General features: G+C 43.5%; 1 protein-coding gene across 1 annotated transcript; it reads right to left on the bottom strand.

The window, feature by feature from the left end:
- Nucleotides 1-202: 202 nt before the first annotated feature.
- On the bottom strand, nt 203-16218 carry LOC138645628 (up-regulator of cell proliferation-like). Its single transcript, XM_069735074.1, has 3 exons — nt 16118-16218; nt 5677-5899; nt 203-5045 (listed from the first exon to the last, which is right to left on the bottom strand). Exons 2-3 carry the CDS (start codon nt 5873-5875, stop codon nt 346-348), a joined length of 4899 nt encoding a protein of 1632 aa, XP_069591175.1. The 5' UTR covers nt 5876-5899; nt 16118-16218; the 3' UTR covers nt 203-345.
- Between the last annotated feature and the right edge of the window lie 1337 nt (nt 16219-17555).

Below are 17555 nucleotides of genomic sequence, written 5' to 3'. Positions count from 1 at the left end.
TCCCCTGACATGGCTGTAGACACTCCTCTTACGGCGGTCATATAGTCGTGCTTAGTCTGAAGATACCCAGGTAACATAATTGACTTCCTCTCGTGAGCGAGTGGCGCCTCGCTGGGAAGCTGAAACTTGCTGCACTTCTAAAGCACCAGATGATGGACTACAGGCTAGAGACCACTTTTATAGATACTAAGATGATGTCAATGTTTGTACAGAAGTTGACTTAGATCACTAGAGAATGAGTCCAATTTACAAGAGTTGGAGAGGAAGTGAAGAAATCTCCTTCTGGTTGGATCTTCTGGATGAAAACATGATGTCCTCGCTGGTCTAAACCTCTAGAGTAGACATTCACCTCATGTTGAAGTATTCCTTCAGGTTTTGGAGCGCCTGCTCTTTAGTGATCTGAGACCATTCTTCGGGCAGCTCAGCCGGCTTAGCATTATAATAATCTGAAAACGTTTTATTATACATATTAAAGACAAATTTCCAATAATCTGAAGCCCCGATGGTGGTGTCGGGCTGTATGCTCCAGTCTGGGTAAAACTTGCGGTATTCTTTGAAGAGGCAAGGCTTCCACTCTGTGTCTGAGTTTATAAAGGTTGTGTTACCGACAACATCGGTGGAGCATATGGAATGGGACAGCACTTGAGACTCCTTGCACCTGTATGTTCCTAACCCTTGTGGTCGGTGAACGGAGGCAAAATGCTCCTTGTGGTTGACCGCTCCGGCCTCACAGGGGACCTTACAGAATGGACACTGCTTCCCACAACCAAACACCTTCTTGAACAACTCCTCCTGAGGCTTCACCGATGCCTTAGAGAGGATGTGACTGATCGTAAAATGTCTCATTTCTGTTGTAATTTGTATTTCTACTCCCAGAAGAAACATTTCAATGTCTGCTGAGAACTGCACGGGACTAGCATTATTCTGAAATATGACGACCTTCATCTCATTCTGTGCTATGACCAAGTCCTTCTTCAGCATCGAACAAAAAGTCTTCAAACATTGTGACACGCTAGAACTCTCCCTCACATTTGGGTCTCTAAGAACTTGTCTTATCTTCCTCATGATGGAAACCAAGATGTTTGATTTTAAGGTTTCCAGAGAGGTGGACTCCTTATACTTGTCAATGATGTATTTTATTATCCAAGCCTTCACGAAAGTCTCGTAATGGTTGTACTTTATGTACTGAGTGAAATCTGAGTTTTCTAGGAGCTCCTTGAGCAGCGTGTACTGGAAGAAGGTTCTGCTGCTGTACTGGATGGAGTCGCCACTCGTTAATATATCATTCACGATTTCTCCACCCAAGTTTTTATACACGTAGTCTGTGATAGAAGGCTTCAGACAAGCCTCACAGAACCGCTGCGCTCTGAGCTGAGACTCATCCTTTTCTTGGTAAACATTTTTAAACATAGCAAAGTATTGAGGTTTCAGGCTATCGAGACATAACCTTGTGTTGTTCTCTTGGAAGAAACCATCATGTTTCTCCTGGAATAAAGGGGCAGCTTGACCCAAGAGTTGAAGTTTCAGGTCCAGCTCAAATAATGCAGTGAGGTGGAGGGCTTTAATATCATTTTGGTTTAGTCTTTCGGTTATGGTGTTTAGAAGCTCCTGGCTGTAGGTCTGGTGGTAATCCTTCATTGTGTTCACTTGCTCGGCTACATGCCTACTGCACTGATCTTTTAAGGAGGCCACAAGATCATTTACTTTTTCCCAGTATTCTGTAAGAGATTCTTTTGGCATGCTTTCATAATAGCTGGGTTGAACATATTTCTTATCCAGACTCAACCCATCTTGCCCAGGGTCATCCACACTTTGTATCTCATTGAGCTTCTTGTTGATATATCCAGCTTTGTGTCTCATGTCTTTCCTCAACTGTTCTACCATCTCTCGACTGACATCATGTTTCTTTAAGCTGCTCATCTGTAATCCTGGTAAGGTTTTATTCCAAATGTTTTCAAACTCAGACTCGAGTTCTTCATTGCTCAGTTGACATTTGATATTCTTGTAGTTATCCAGGAGGCCGGCAGCTTTCTTTTCGATGATCTTCAAGTAGCTGTTCTGAACGAACTGTATCTCATGCTTTCTTCTCTGTATGCGGATCGCTTCCTCACATTTAATCTTTAAATTCTCTTCCATTTCATTTCTGAGAGTCAACACACTTTTAAGAAAGTCTTCTTTATACCTTTCTACCAAGTGTGCGTACTTGTTGCCACTATCAAAGTACTTCTCCAGGTCTCCAAGCATATCCCTTTCTTCTGCCTGTAGCGTTTCTTGCATGTCATCCTTGATTCTGGTCCATATTTCAGTATCCAATTCTGAACCAGATTGGTTTGATATCTCATTCTCTGTCTCGATCATCCACTTGTACATTGTTTTATGGAATTTCCACTCCAGCTCTGAATATTTCATCGCAAGTTGGTTATACGCCTCGGCCACCAGGCTGTTTCTGAAGCTGAAGATAAAATGTTCATATTTTACAGCATTCCACAAACTTTTTAGCCACTTTATGAAATCTGTTATCCTCTGAGATTTTCTTGATAGTTGCTGTTTTTTCAATGTTTCAAAAAGATGTTTTTTCAGTTCAAAAATGCTCTCGCTGTACCCGGTGTTGACCGAAGCCATTGGTGGAACTCCGTGCCAAAGTCCAGGAACATACCAGCTGTGTTCCTCGGGATCATAGTCCATGACATCAGAGAACTTTGTCACATTATCGTTTTCTTCCATTCTTGAAGCTATTCTTGTCATTTCATCTAATTGTTCCAGAAGTTTCTGCCTATCTCTCATATTCTTGTCATGTGCGGACACATCACTCACGTTCTGATGGACAAACTGACAGTTGGGTTTCTTGCCAACTTCTTTCATCCTTAGAAATGCATGGACCACAATCTGTAAGATATCTTTCATTTCCACTGTATTTTCCATGGCTGTATTGACTATGGTGATGTCACTTAACCCAGTGACTAATGTGGCTAATTCATTGTCGTGTTCAAAACTGTCATCGAGAGAAGTCAGTTCTGGAGCTTTCAGCCCTTCAGTGTCAATTACCATAAGGAAGTCACAGCCTAGTTCTTCCTGGAAGTTCTTCTTCACTTTAATCAGATTCATGAAGGCTCCTCGTGTGCATCGACCGCTGGTCACAGGGAACTGTAGACCAAACATGGTGTTCAGGAGGGTGGACTTCCCCGTACTCTGCACTCCTAGCACAGTTATCACCCTCATCCTGGATTGTCCTCCAGTCTTCTTATCCAGCTCAGTCAGGACATCAGTTATCCACTGTAAGGGAATGTTGGAGACATCTCCATCAATCAGCTGTAATGGGAACCCATCCAACAGGAGATCAGCGGCAGTTCCTGGAATTTGATTCAATGCTGTCTCACACCCAATACAGTTGTTTGCCACAGAACACTGGGCCTCATAAATCTGTCCCACCTCCCTGATAAAATGTTCTATCCCTAACGAGCTGTTTAGTAATATCTGATCCAAGTCTTTCAACTTGTCTGCGTTGGCACTGGAGTTATAGCAGTGCTCCTTGTACTCTGCCTGTATGGATCTCATGTGCTTCCGAGAGATGCAGTCAAGATTAAGCTTCATCCACTTCAGAAAGTAAAGTTTCTCAACTCTGGTTAAGTCCTTGATTGCTGTGATGAACCTTACTATCTCCTCCGTAAGACCAAGTTCTCGTTGTTGCTTGCGTAGATCAGAACATTTCTTGGTCAGTTTTATTTTGTAGTCCTCGGCATTGCTGCTGCCCAGCCCTTTCATCCTACACATCTCCTTTTCATTGTTTTCCAGCTGTCGGCACAGATCACCTTGTAATCTCATGGTTTCCTTTTTATACCGGACAACATCCTTAATGTTCTTTGTAATGTCGAGAGCGAGCTTCCTGGTGTTCTGATGCTCCTCCGAGCTTTCGTCCACAGGTATCCCTAAATCTTCTGCAATATGAGACATTTCCTCCAGAGTTATATAGTACGTGGAAGACTTGATAACATCGGCAATAATTGACTGTAATTTTTTCACCAGTTCTGTATCATTTACTGAAATATTCTTCACCAAGACATGTTTCCTGTTGATCTTAAGTATAGGGTACAACATCTTTACGAATGTTTGTGTCTCCCCACTTATGCCTCGTGATTGTGGAGCTATGATAATGAAGTAGTTTGTGTTTGTTTCCTCCACGTTTGCTAGCAGTCGGTACTGTGTCTCATCAATATGCTCTATAAAGATGAAAACTGCAGTAGACACCTTGGTTAGAAAGCTAAACTGTTCCCAGTTGGACTCAAGGTCACCTCGGAGATTGGTCACTGCAATTGGTTCTGAGAATATGTCTAAGTTTTCTTGCCCACCAGGAAAGAACCAAGCAATTTCCAAAATTCCATCTGATACTTCCCGTAAAATATTGGCACCATCCATGTTCTGGTGGACAAAGAAATCGTGATGTCTATGAGCCGAACTTAGAACACCGTTTAAAATTCTCGATTTGGACAAATTGCATTGTCCCAACCTGACAAAAGAGAAGACTGGCAAAGGGATGTTCACCAAGTTGTCTTCTTGGAATCCTTTACTATCAATCATGAATTGAGGTCTCCATCGTTTCACAATCTCTCTCATTGACCACAACATGAATGTATTACCGGAACCATCTCCAGTGGGAAGAAGAAGAGGGAGCGCAAACTGGCACATGGACATTTTGGTGACAAGTTCTTGCTGCAGGAAGCTGTCGGAGCAATGTAGGAGGATGCACAGAATATCCAGCGGGTGGACGGAGCTCGAATTGTTCATATCATCCATGAAATCCATATCATCGTCCTGCTGCAAGCTAAGATTTGTATCCAGGGATTGGTTCAGTCTTGTATTTCTTGCGCTGCTGTTCAAAGCCATAAGTTTTTGCAGAAAACACCAAGGGACTTCTTCAAATCTCTGAGGAATGATCCTTCTTAGATCTTCTTGTCCGACCTTCAAGACGTCCATGAGACTGAGCTTCGACAATTGGAACTTTTCCATATTAAATTCCTTCACTTTTTTCTTGAATGCTTCTGATTTTGCTGTGGATAGAAATAAAGTATTAGTGATACGTTGTGGCATATGTAAATATAGAAAGAGAAGCTGTCGCCAGTGGAAGCGTTTAGTCCCTGGAGGTGGATGAAGTCAGGAGGTGGAAGCCATTAAAGCTTCGATCTAGTTTGTCTGCACAGAGCTTGATTTGATGCTTTAAAAATTGGCAGAGAAAATTGCATTGTTAAAGGTATCTGATAACAAGCGGTCAACTGCTTCTACTAAGAGCTGGCAGAATTGTGAATGCTGCTCTTGTCATGTAACCATGGTGGGTAGACATAGTTGCACACTCCCTCTCTTAACACACTGTCTTTTGCATCCTTTTTCTCGTGCTAGGTGGGGTGCAGTGGTTGGACCCCCAACCAATCCTACATTTGCCACGTACTCTGCAGATAAGTTACGCGCTGCTCGCGGGAAAACCTTTTTAAAAAGTGACAATTTTACATAACTAGACCAGAGATGAATGTTCACCCTGTACTTGGCCCTCATCCTTCACCCTCATTCTTGACCCTCATCATTGATCCCCATCCTTGATCCCTCATTGTTGACCCCAATCCTTGACCCTCATCCATGATCCCCTAATGCTGGAAAATGAGATGTCTTGTGTTGCTTGTTACTTACAGTCCAACGTGAACCTGGGCAGGTATGGCATCAGGATGTCAGATATCATCTCCTCCAGGGTCACGTCCACCTGCTGATGGTTGGATGGATCCCATGCTCGTGTGACTGCGTCTATGGGATTCCCTTCATTCACAGATTTATTTGTCTTTTCTGGTCTGTCTGACCCCTCGAAACAACCGTCCTCTCCCTCTGTGTCCATGTTGCTTGTGAGCAGTCGGTCACCCTGGAAGGCATGCACAGTTACATGTATGACCCTTCATACTCTAGTTTCATTACTTTGCTAATTGCACAATAGTTTTATAATTTTTGTCATTTTGCAGTTTATTACATGTATCTGTACTGGAAACAATCTAAATAGCCTGTGACTTATTTCTTCATATGAATAAGTTCTGACTCATTATTGTAACTTCACATGAATACCAGCACATAGCAATTCAATAAGCAAGCGTTCATATGTGGTTAGCGGAGTCCTTCCAATATGGAGGAGCATCAATGGCAGTATAGACACAAATCTTTAGCCCTGAGATGTCGCTAGACAGGAGGTGTGATGAGCGTCCATACAACTGACATGTATCCATGTGTGTGGATCCCATTTAGCAGAGTCTCATCGCTAAAGTTTTGTGTCTATGCGGCCATTGATGCTCCACCATATTGGAAAAACTCCATGCACCAGGGGTGAAAGTTAATTACTTTTTACTTATTGCATTTCTATTTGCTGGTGTGTGTGTGTGTGTATAATATAGAATCATAATTATGTATCAAAACTTTGTTTGGGATTTGACTTTTTTATATGATACATGATGATGGAGAGAACCCAGTTGCATAATGTCAGGTGGTGAATCCATTGCGGGTTTTTATACAAAGTAGATGGCCTGACTTCTGACATTTGTGCATCTGCAGGGTGAGAGCTCAGTGGGTGTTCCCTGCAAAGCACTAATACAGTATTCAGAAGTTACACAAAGCACCAGAACATCAGCCCTGACAATAAAGATTATCTCCTACTGCCCCTCATGGGTGGATGGAGAAAGGGATATGTATGAATAGATACATTGTAGGGGCACGGTGTATTAACACATGTTGGTTATAGAGCAGGGAAAGTGTATAGATATACTGTGCTGTATACATACAGATCTGGAAGGAGAGCTCTGCAGGAAGAGCTGTGTCTGCAGCCGTATGCTCAGAGGCAGTGAGTGAGCCCTGCAGGGAGATGGGAGAGCTGTGTCTGCAGACGTATGCTCAGAGGCAGTGAGTGAGCCCTGCAGGGAGATGGGAGAGCTGTGTCTGCAGATTTATGCTCAGAGGCAGTGAGTGAGCTCTGCACAGAGATGGCAGAGCAGTGTTTGTAGCCGTGGGCACGCTTAAAACAATGGGGATTAATTGTATTAACCTCGGTAGTGCATTCCAAAGAATTGGCGCAGCACGTGAAAAGTCTTGGAGATGGGAGTGGGAGGTTCTGATTATTGAGGATGCTAACCTCACGTCATTAGCAGAACGGAGAGCACGGGTAGGTTGGTAGACTGAGACCAGGGAGGAGATGTAGGGTGGTGCTGAGCCATGGAATGCTTTGTGGATGAGGGTAATAGTTTTGTACTGGATTCTGGAGTGGATGGGTAACCAGTGTAATGACTGGCACAAGGTAGAGGCATCGGTGTAACGGTTGGTGAGGAATATGATCCTGGCTGCAACATTCAGGACAGATTGGAGCGGGGAGAGTTTGGTAAGAGGGAGGCCGATTAGTAGAGAGTTACAATAGTCCAGACGAGAATGAATAAGAGAAACAGTAAGAGTTTTTGCAGAGTCGAAAGTAAGAAAAGGGCGAATTCTAGAAATGTGATCGGATGTTTGGGGTGAATGAAAGCTCGGAATCAAGGATGACCCCAAGGCAGCGGGCATGTTGCTTGGGAGTAATGGTGGAACCGCACACGGAGATGGCAATGTCAGGCAAAGATAGGTTAGTAGAGGGAGAGAACACAAGTTCAGTTTTTGACAGGTTCAGTTTCAGATAGAGGGAGGACATGATGTTGGAGGCAGCGGTAAGAGAATCACTGGTATTTTCTAAAAAGACTGGCGTGATATCAGGAGAAGTGTATAATTGGGTGTCGTCAGCATAGAGATTGTACTGGAAACCAAATCTACTGGTTGGTGCAGAATCCAACCAGAGGAGCAGCACTTTTAGACCTAATACTATCTAATAGACCTGACAGAATAACAAATCTGCAGGTGGTCGGGCATTTAGGAAATAGCGACCACAATATTGTGCAGTTTCACCTGTCTTTCACTAGGGGGACTTGTCAGGGAGTCACAAAAACACTGAACTTTAGGAAGGCAAAGTTTGACCAGCTTAGAGATGCCCTTAATCTGGTAGACTGGGACAATATCCTCAGAACTAATAATACAGATAATAAATGGGAAATGTTTAAGAACATCCTAAATAGGCAGTGTAAGCGGTTTATACCTTGTGGGAATAAAAGGACTAGAAATAGGAAAAACCCAATGTGGCTAAACAAAGAAGTAAGACAGGCAATTAACAGTAAAAAGAAAGCATTTGCACTACTAAAGCAGGATGGCACCATTGAAGCTCTAAAAAACTATAGGGAGAAAAATACTTTATCTAAAAAACTAATTAAAGCTGCCAAAAAGGAAACAGAGAAGCACATTGCTAAGGAGAGTAAAACTAATCCCAAACTGTTCTTCAACTATATCAATAGTAAAAGAATAAAAACTGAAAATGTAGGCCCCTTAAAAAATAGTGAGGAAAGAATGGTTGTAGATGACGAGGAAAAAGCTAACATATTAAACACCTTCTTCTCCACGGTATTCACGGTGGAAAATGAAATGCTAGGTGAAATCCCAGGAAACAATGAAAACCCTATATTAAGGGTCACCAATCTAACCCAAGAAGAGGTGCGAAACCGGCTAAATAAGATTAAAATAGATAAATCTCCGGGTCCGGATGGCATACACCCACGAGTACTAAGAGAACTAAGTAATGTAATAGATAAACCATTATTTCTTATTTTTAGGGACTCTATAGCGACAGGATCTGTTCCGCAGGACTGGCGCATAGCAAATGTGGTGCCAATATTCAAAAAGGGCTCTAAAAGTGAACCTGGAAATTATAGGCCAGTAAGTCTAACCTCTATTGTTGGTAAAATATTTGAAGGGTTTCTGAGGGATGTTATTCTGGATTATCTCAATGAGAATAACTGTTTAACTCCATATCAGCATGGGTTTATGAGAAATCGCTCCTGTCAAACCAATCTAATCAGTTTTTATGAAGAGGTAAGCTATAGGCTGGACCACGGTGAGTCATTGGACGTGGTATATCTCGATTTTTCCAAAGCGTTTGATACCGTGCCGCACAAGAGGTTGGTACACAAAATGAGAATGCTTGGTCTGGGGGAAAATGTGTGTAAATGGGTTAGTAACTGGCTTAGTGATAGAAAGCAGAGGGTGGTTATAAATGGTATAGTCTCTAACTGGGTCGCTGTGACCAGTGGGGTACCGCAGGGGTCAGTATTGGGACCTGTTCTCTTCAACATATTCATTAATGATCTGGTAGAAGGTTTACACAGTAAAATATCGATATTTGCAGATGATACAAAACTATGTAAAGCAGTTAATACAAGAGAAGATAGTATTCTGCTACAGATGGATCTGGATAAGTTGGAAACTTGGGCTGAAAGGTGGCAGATGAGGTTTAACAATGATAAATGTAAGGTTATACACATGGGAAGAGGGAATCAATATCACCATTACACACTGAACGGGAAACCACTGGGTAAATCTGACAGGGAGAAGGACTTGGGGATCCTAGTTAATGATAAACTTACCTGGAGCAGCCAGTGCCAGGCAGCAGCTGCCAAGGCAAACAGGATCATGGGGTGCATTAAAAGAGGTCTGGATACACATGATGAGAGCATTATACTGCCTCTGTACAAATCCCTAGTTAGACCGCACATGGAGTACTGTGTCCAGTTTTGGGCACCGGTGCTCAGGAAGGATATAATGGAACTAGAGAGAGTACAAAGGAGGGCAACAAAATTAATAAAGGGGATGGGAGAACTACAATACCCAGATAGATTAGCGAAATTAGGATTATTTAGTCTAGAAAAAAGACGACTGAGGGGCGATCTAATAACCATGTGTAAGTATATAAGGGGACAATACAAATATCTCGCTGAGGATCTGTTTATACCAAGGAAGGTGACGGGCACAAGGGGGCATTCTTTGCGTCTGGAGGAGAGAAGGTTTTTCCACCAACATAGAAGAGGATTCTTTACTGTTAGGGCAGTGAGAATCTGGAATTGCTTGCCTGAGGAGGTGGTGATGGCGAACTCAGTCGATGGGTTCAAGAGAGGCCTGGATGTCTTCCTGGAGCAGAACAATATTGTATCATACAATTATTAGGTTCTGTAGAAGGACGTAGATCTGGGGATTTATTATAATGGAATATAGGCTGAACTGGATGGACAAATGTCTTTTTTCGGCCTTACTAACTATGTTACTATGTTACTGATTGTTTGTCCAATAGAGGCAGTATACAAAGAGAAGAGGAGGGGGCCTAGAACTGATCCTTGAGGAACCCCAACAGTAAGGGGAAGGTGAGAGGAGGAGGAACCAGCAAAACATACAGTGAAGGATCGGTCAGAGAGATAGGAGGAGAACCAGGAGAGAACGGTGTCCTTGAGGCCGATGGAGCGGAGCATAGTGAGGAGGAGCTGATGATCCACAGTATCGAATGCTGCAGAGAGATCCAAGAGAATTAGCATGGAGTAGTGACCATTAGATTTAGCTGTTAGTAGATCATTAGAGACTTTAGTGAGGGCAGTTTCAGTAGAGTGTTAAGAGCAGAAACCAGATTGAAGAGGGTTGAGAAGAGTTATCTGAGAGATAGCGGGTAAGACGGGAGTGGACCAGGCGTTCGAGGAGTTTAGAGATGAAGGGAAGAATAGAGACAGGTCTATAGTTAGCGGCACAGTTTTGATTGAGGGATGGTTTTTTAAGTAATGGATGTATGATGGCATGCTTAAATGAGGAGGGAAAAATACCGGAAGAGAGAGAGAGGTTGAATATTTTTGTTAGATGAGAGGTGACAGTAGGGGAAAGGGACTGGAGATGTGACGGAATGGGGTCACTGGTGCAAGTGGTTGGGCGAGAAGATGCAAGGAGCCTGATTACTTCTTCTGTTCAAAGTCAGAGAGTGAACTAGATGCAGTGGGGGAGGGAGGACAGTGCATGGTTTGAGGGGATTGGGAGATAATTTCCTGTCGGATGTGGTCAATTTTTTCTTTGAAGTAATTGGCCAGATCGTCAGCGCGGAGATCTGTGGTTGGGGCCTGTGCTCTTGGGTTTAGTAGGGAATGAAATGTGTCAAAGAGACATTTAGGCTTATTGGACAGGGAGGTGATGAGGGTGTTGAAATAGGTTTGTTCGGAGAGGTGAAGGGTAGAGTTGTATGTTTTAAGCATAAATTTATAATGGATGAAATATTCGGGTAGATTAGATTATCTCCACAGACGTTCTGCGCACCTGGAGCACCGCTGTAGGAAACGTGTTTGCAGCGTGTGCCACGGTTGTCGTCGCCGTCATCTGTGCTGAGTTGCTCTATGTATAGGAGGTGCAGCTTCATCCAGGGCACTTTGCAGGGTTTCATTGTAATGCTTCAGAGCAGAATCAGGACATGAGATGGAGGAGATTGGGGCCAATGATGACTCCAAGTTCTTCATAAGTTTCTGGGTGTTAATGGCCTGTATGTTTCTATAAGTGTGGAAAGTGAGGGTGACCTGGGCGGGATGGCAGTTCTTGATAGAGAATGAAAGAAGGTTGTGGTCAGAGAGCGGGAAAGGTGAGTTTGTGAAATTGTCCACTAAGCAAAGCCGGGAGAAGACCAAATTGAGGGAGTTTCCATCTTCATGCGTTGAAGAGTTAGTATGCTGCGAGAGGCCAAAAGAGGAGGATAGAGATAAAAGGTGAGAAGCAGATGGGGAGAGGGGAGAAGCAATGGAGATGTTGAAATCACCCATGATGAGGGTGAGGATGTCACAGGAAAGAAAGTGAGGAAGCCAGGTGGCAAAGTGATCCAGGAACTGATGAAAGGGGTCGTGAGGACGATACACCACTGCCACTCGCATGGAGTTGGGGATGTAGAGTCTGACAGCATGGACCTCAAAAGAAGGGAAGACAAGTGAGGGTACTTGGGGGATAACTTGGAAGGTACATTTGGGTGAAAGGAGCAGACCAACACCTCCATGTGCTTTGTTTTCCGATCTTGGGGTATGAGAAAAGTGTAGTCCACCATATGAAAGAGCAGCAGCAGCGGTGGTGTCTGACTGCTGGATCCAGGTTTCAGTAAGCCAGAAGGTTAAGAAAATTAGAAAGGAAGAAGTCGTGGATGAAAGGGAGTTTATTATTACACACTGAGCGAGAATTCCAAAGGGCACAATTGAAAGAGACAGAAGGCATGCAGGGAATATTAATAAGGTTAGAGGGGTTTCTGAGTGTAGCAGTTGGGAGGTTTGACTTGCTATAATATGGGGGGCCAGGATTTGGAGAGATGTCTCCTGCGACTAAGAGAAGGAAGATAGAAAGAGTGAGCAGATGGTTAAGTGATTTGTGAGAGCATCTCGTGTATTGGATGGTGGGACTGAATGGATCTGCGCTGTTAAGCAATGTGAACAAAGTGTGAGTGCAATACATAGGAGAGCAAAGGACAGAGGGGCCGATATGGATGGAGTGTAAAGAGTTAATGCAAGGGCGGTGAATGTGATTGAATGCAGCAGCCAGCATATAGAATATACAAATACATATGGTGAGTATTTGTTCTGTTCCAAATGTACAGGGAATAGAATTATTTAATGGTCTTGCCTGTCTCCTGCCCTGTCTAACTGCCATGTTGTAACTGCCAGTACTTTGATAAATGTACTTAGATTAAATATGCACGAATAAAAGTGCACATATGCGCAATTTCCTTGCATACAAGTAGTCGTCCTCCTCTCACCAGAACTGGAGGAGGGGTGAAGGGCGTGGACGGGACCCTTTATAATATCCAGAAAACTCCTGGTCAGATCCAGATTGTTGTAGATTTGTCCCAACTCCTGCGGCGTCTCCACCTGAACCTCACAGATCCCCTGCGTAAGACATTTCTCTCTTTAATCTGTACATTTTTGTTCTTATGTTGCTTTTGCCGTCTTTTTGTTGTCTCATCTTGTAACTTTCTGAGTTATGGGCTTTCCTTAATAAATAAAGTATAAATTTAATAGGTTTGTTCTTTTATGCTCTAAATGTACCCACAACCTCAAAGAGGGAACGTATTGCCTGGTTGAACTACCTGTGTCACCCTGGGCAGGCGTTTCTCTGGACTATCCAAACGGCGAGCAGTGGCAGCAAGGAGTGTGGTGGTGGATGTGTGACTGCCTGTGGGGGGCGCTGCGCTAATGCTCACCTTATAGGGATAGGCGAGTGGACATTGCTCGTGACATTTATACTTATACCAGGAGGTGATAACATTTATAGTAGAGGTGATGTTACATTCACGTCAGTGTTTTACATCTTTTTATTTCAAACAGCAAAAAAATCTCGTTTGCTTTGCCGGCTGCTGCCTGACATTGACATTTGTTCCATATTCCTTATTGTAAATGCATCAAATAAAAAGACCCAACAGCAGCCGCAGCGTTACTGCCATTATCGCGTTATCTTGTCGTATCTGTAATGGGACTATGTAATCTCAGTGTTTGGCGCGGCTCCCTGACATTCGCAGGTGTTCAGTCTTTGGCAGGCTGCCCGGTATATTAGCCCTTATCCTGGCGGCTGACATTCACTGTAATTTATCATCGGTCTGATAACATTCCAGGAATAAATTACTCTGCTGAAAATGAAGCCAAAAATGGTCCCATATGTGCGCTCTGCTCCACCGGACGCTGGATCTGGGGTCATTATTATATTTGTGGGGGGTTTTCAGCTCCTTATTATTTTTACTGGATAGAAATTAATCACACGATTGATTGATTGAACTTCCTGCTGATCTGATCGGACTGGTGACATTTCAGGTGAGCATGTTACTGCCGCTCAGCCTGTGATCTGCACTAAACTGCATTTACTCCTCACTTATGAGCTCTTCTGGGGGCCGCTCACTGCATACAGAGCCGTGACTGATGGCTTCATAAATGAGGTGAGTGCTCCCTAGTGGTTAATAAAATGACAGCCTCTGTGTATACATTTCTATCATGTCTTTGTATAAAGCCTCCTTCTCAGACCCTGGTATGGTGCACCCACATACGGAGAATGGCAGTGCCCAGAGCAGAGTCAGGAATGGGCCCTCGTCTCTTCTCAGACCCTGGTATGGAGCACCCACACACAGAGACTGGGCAGTGCCCCAGAGCAGAGTCAAGAATGGGCCCTCGTCTCTTCTCAGACCCTGGTATGGTGCACCCACATACAGAGAATGGGCAGTGCCAAAGAGCAGAGTCAGGAATGGGCCCTCGTCTCTTCTCAGACCCTGCTATGGTGCACCCACAGAGAATGAGCAGTGTCCCAGAGCAGAGTCAGCAATGGGCCCTCGTCTCTTCTCAGACCATGATATGGTGCACCCACAGAGAATGGGCAGTGCCCCAGAGCAGAGTCAGCAATGGGCCCTCGTCTCTTCTCAGACCCTGCTATGGTGCACCCACAGAGAATGAGCAGTGTCCCAGAGCAGAGTCAGCAATGGGCCCTCGTCTCTTCTCAGACCATGATATGGTGCACCCACAGAGAATGGGCAATACTGCAGAGCAGAGTCAGCAATGGGCCCTCGTCTCTTCTCAGACCCTGCTATGGTGCACCCACAGAGAATGAGCAGTGTCCCAGAGCAGAGTCAGCAATGGGCCCTCGTCTCTTCTCAGACCCTGCTATGGTGCACCCACAGAGAATGAGCAGTGTCCCAGAGCAGAGTCAGCAATGGGCCCTCGTCTCTTCTCAGACCATGATATGGTGCACCCACACACAGAGAATGGGCAATACTGCAGAGCAGAGTCAGCAAAATCAAAAAGGTATCCTTTATTAATTCAAATACAACACTTGATATTACGAGCTGGATTTTGTCATATACACGTGACTGCCTTCTCACCTCTTGCTTTCCCAGGTCATATTGTGGACCTGCAACCCTCCCTTGTGTACCTGTTTCCTCCATTTTCTTATTTGTTTTGTGGTTACACATTTTTTGTGTTGTATTTGAATTAATAAAGGCTACCTTTTTGATTTTAGTGTTTCTCTAGTTACTCCTTTTCTCTTGGTGTTTATCATATTGTTGGAGGACTCCACTTTTTCTAACATACATTTACCGTGCTCGCGGCCTATTTATATATAACGTGATTTTTGATTATTGTATCTGTTTGACATCAACTAAACTGCAGCAAACAGAAGCAAAAACACCTTTCGTTGAGCAGCAGCCACAGGATGTAGCACAGTGTCATATCAGATAGCGTGGCGGCAGGACCACCACCTGTTTTTCGGAACCTAATTGCTCCAGCTTCTGCTGCAGTTCTGGTCATGTGGATCTCATGTTCTAAACGCATTCTGTTGTGCTCTGAAGTTTTTATAACCATCTAGCCAAATCAGACCTCCACTTTGCACCGATGAGGGGCGAACAACCCGAAACACGTGTCTTCAAATAGAGTGTCTAATTTGGCTTCTCATCCTAAGGTTTTTTAAAGGGTTAATATTCACTTTTAGGATTGCTACATCCAATGGGTGGCGCTAGAGATCCAGTCCTCTTCATTTCTAAGGCTGCCTTCACACTACCAGTAATGGTCAGTATTTGCATCAGTATTTATGTGCCAAAATCAGGAGACAAACAATCAGAGAAAAAGTATAATAGAAACACGTCGCCACTTCTGTGTTATCACATCTCCTGGTTTTGGCTACAAATACTGATATAAAATACTGACCAAATACTGTTAGACCAGAGTGTAAGGAGAATATTAGCAAATAACCAGATAAAGTGATCGGCATAAAGTGGTGCATTCTTCACAGTGACCACTAGAGAGCAGCAGAGGAAGCACAAATGTCCATCACATGGAAACAAAAAGTTTGTGATCGGTTCTAAAGTTATAAATTCCTGGAATTGATTTACAAAAGTGTCTTAGAAAACTGAACAATTTATTATTTACTTTCTTATACTTTTTGCAAACAATTTTGAAAACTATTAAGAAAATAGATGCCGTTAGTATATTGGTAAATGCGCCAAATTTATTACCGCAAAGTAACAAGTTTTAGTAAAAGAAAATACAGGTGTGAAGTGAAAATGTAATTAGAAGCTCTGAGATGGAGGGTCTCGTAAAACCATGCATCCTATGACCCTACTGGTAAGCCTGCGTATGGAGTGACTCCATGCCTGCAGATCAATCACCGCTGCTGCTAATCTCCCTCCACATATCCCCCCTCCAATAAGGATATTATAACGTACCTCAGAAGGAATCCTGCAGGATGAGGGACCCCCAGAGCTGGTTTCTTGGGGGCAGGGGATATTCCTTCACAATGTGAGGATCAACTGGATTCTCTGACCGTCCGTGTACAACTCACAAGGATCTGCCTCCTCCGAGCCGCATATCATCATCATCGTCATCAGTAACATAGCGCTTATCATTCTTACCGCTTATAGAAATGAACGCGGCCTGTGGTGATAGCGTCTCCTGTGTCTGAACATGTCAGGAGGGAGGAGACCAGGTCTAATGTGCTGAGATCAGGAGGCAGAAACAAGAGAAAGATGCAATAATGCCCGGAGAAACAGCCCAGAATACAAGTATATGAGTGTATGGATGAGCAAAGGAAAAAGGGACTTTCCTAAAAAAACAAACATCATTCTGTGAGGACAAAAACATAAATAAAGTGACTTCTGCAGTGGTGGCTGCATATATATGTAGTGAGCTCCCCCTAGTGGTTGCTGTATAAATCTGTATGTAGTGAGCTCCCCCTAGTGGTTGCTGTATAAATCTGTATGTAGTGAGCTCCCTCTAGTGGTGGCTGCATATATATGTAGTGAGCTCCCCCTAGTGGTGACTGTATAAATCTGTATGTAGTGAGCTCCCCCTAGTGGTTGCTGTATAAATCTGTATGTAGTGAGCTCCCCCTAGTGGTGGCTGTATAAATCTGTATGTAGTGAGCTCCCCCTAGTGGTGGCTGTATAAATCTGTATGTAGTGAGCTCCCCCTAGTGGTTGCTGTATAAATCTGTATGTAGTGAGCTCCCCCTAGTGGTGACTGTATAAATCTGTATGTAGAGCACTCCTCTAGTGGTAGCTGTATAAGGCCGGCCTCACACTCAGCGTATAAAAATACGGTCCATTTTTTACGGCCGTAATATGCAGAAAAGTCCCCAAAATAGTGGTCCGTATGTCATCCATAGGCAGGGTGTGTCAGCGTATTTTGCGCATGGCATCCTCCGTATGTAATCCGTATGGCATCTGTACTGCGAGATTTTCTCGCAGGCTTTCAAAACCGACATACAATGGATCCATGTTCTCAAAAAATCGTAAAAACATATATTATATATATATGTATATGTATATATATGTATATGTGTATATATATATATATATATATATATCAGTGAGACACATATGTATATATATTAATATTTCATCGAGCGCGATATAGCCTTAAAGCCGGTAATTCAATTACCGGCTTTTGCTTTCTCATTCCTAAACCCGACATGATATGAGACATGATTACATACAGTAAACCATCTCATATCTCCATTTTTTTTTTGCATATTCCACACTACTAATGTTAGTAGTGTGTATGTGCAAAATTTGGCCGTTCTAGTTAGTAAATTAAGGGGTTAAATGGTGGAAAACATTGGCGTGGGCTCCTGCGCAATTTTCTCCGCCAGAGTGGTAAAGCCAG

The sequence above is a fragment of the Ranitomeya imitator genome, chromosome 7 (assembly GCF_032444005.1).
Source record: "Ranitomeya imitator isolate aRanImi1 chromosome 7, aRanImi1.pri, whole genome shotgun sequence".
Lineage (NCBI taxonomy): Eukaryota > Metazoa > Chordata > Amphibia > Anura > Dendrobatidae > Ranitomeya > Ranitomeya imitator.
Note: the sequence above shows the minus strand (reverse complement) of the source record. Positions and strands in the feature narration are given on the sequence as shown.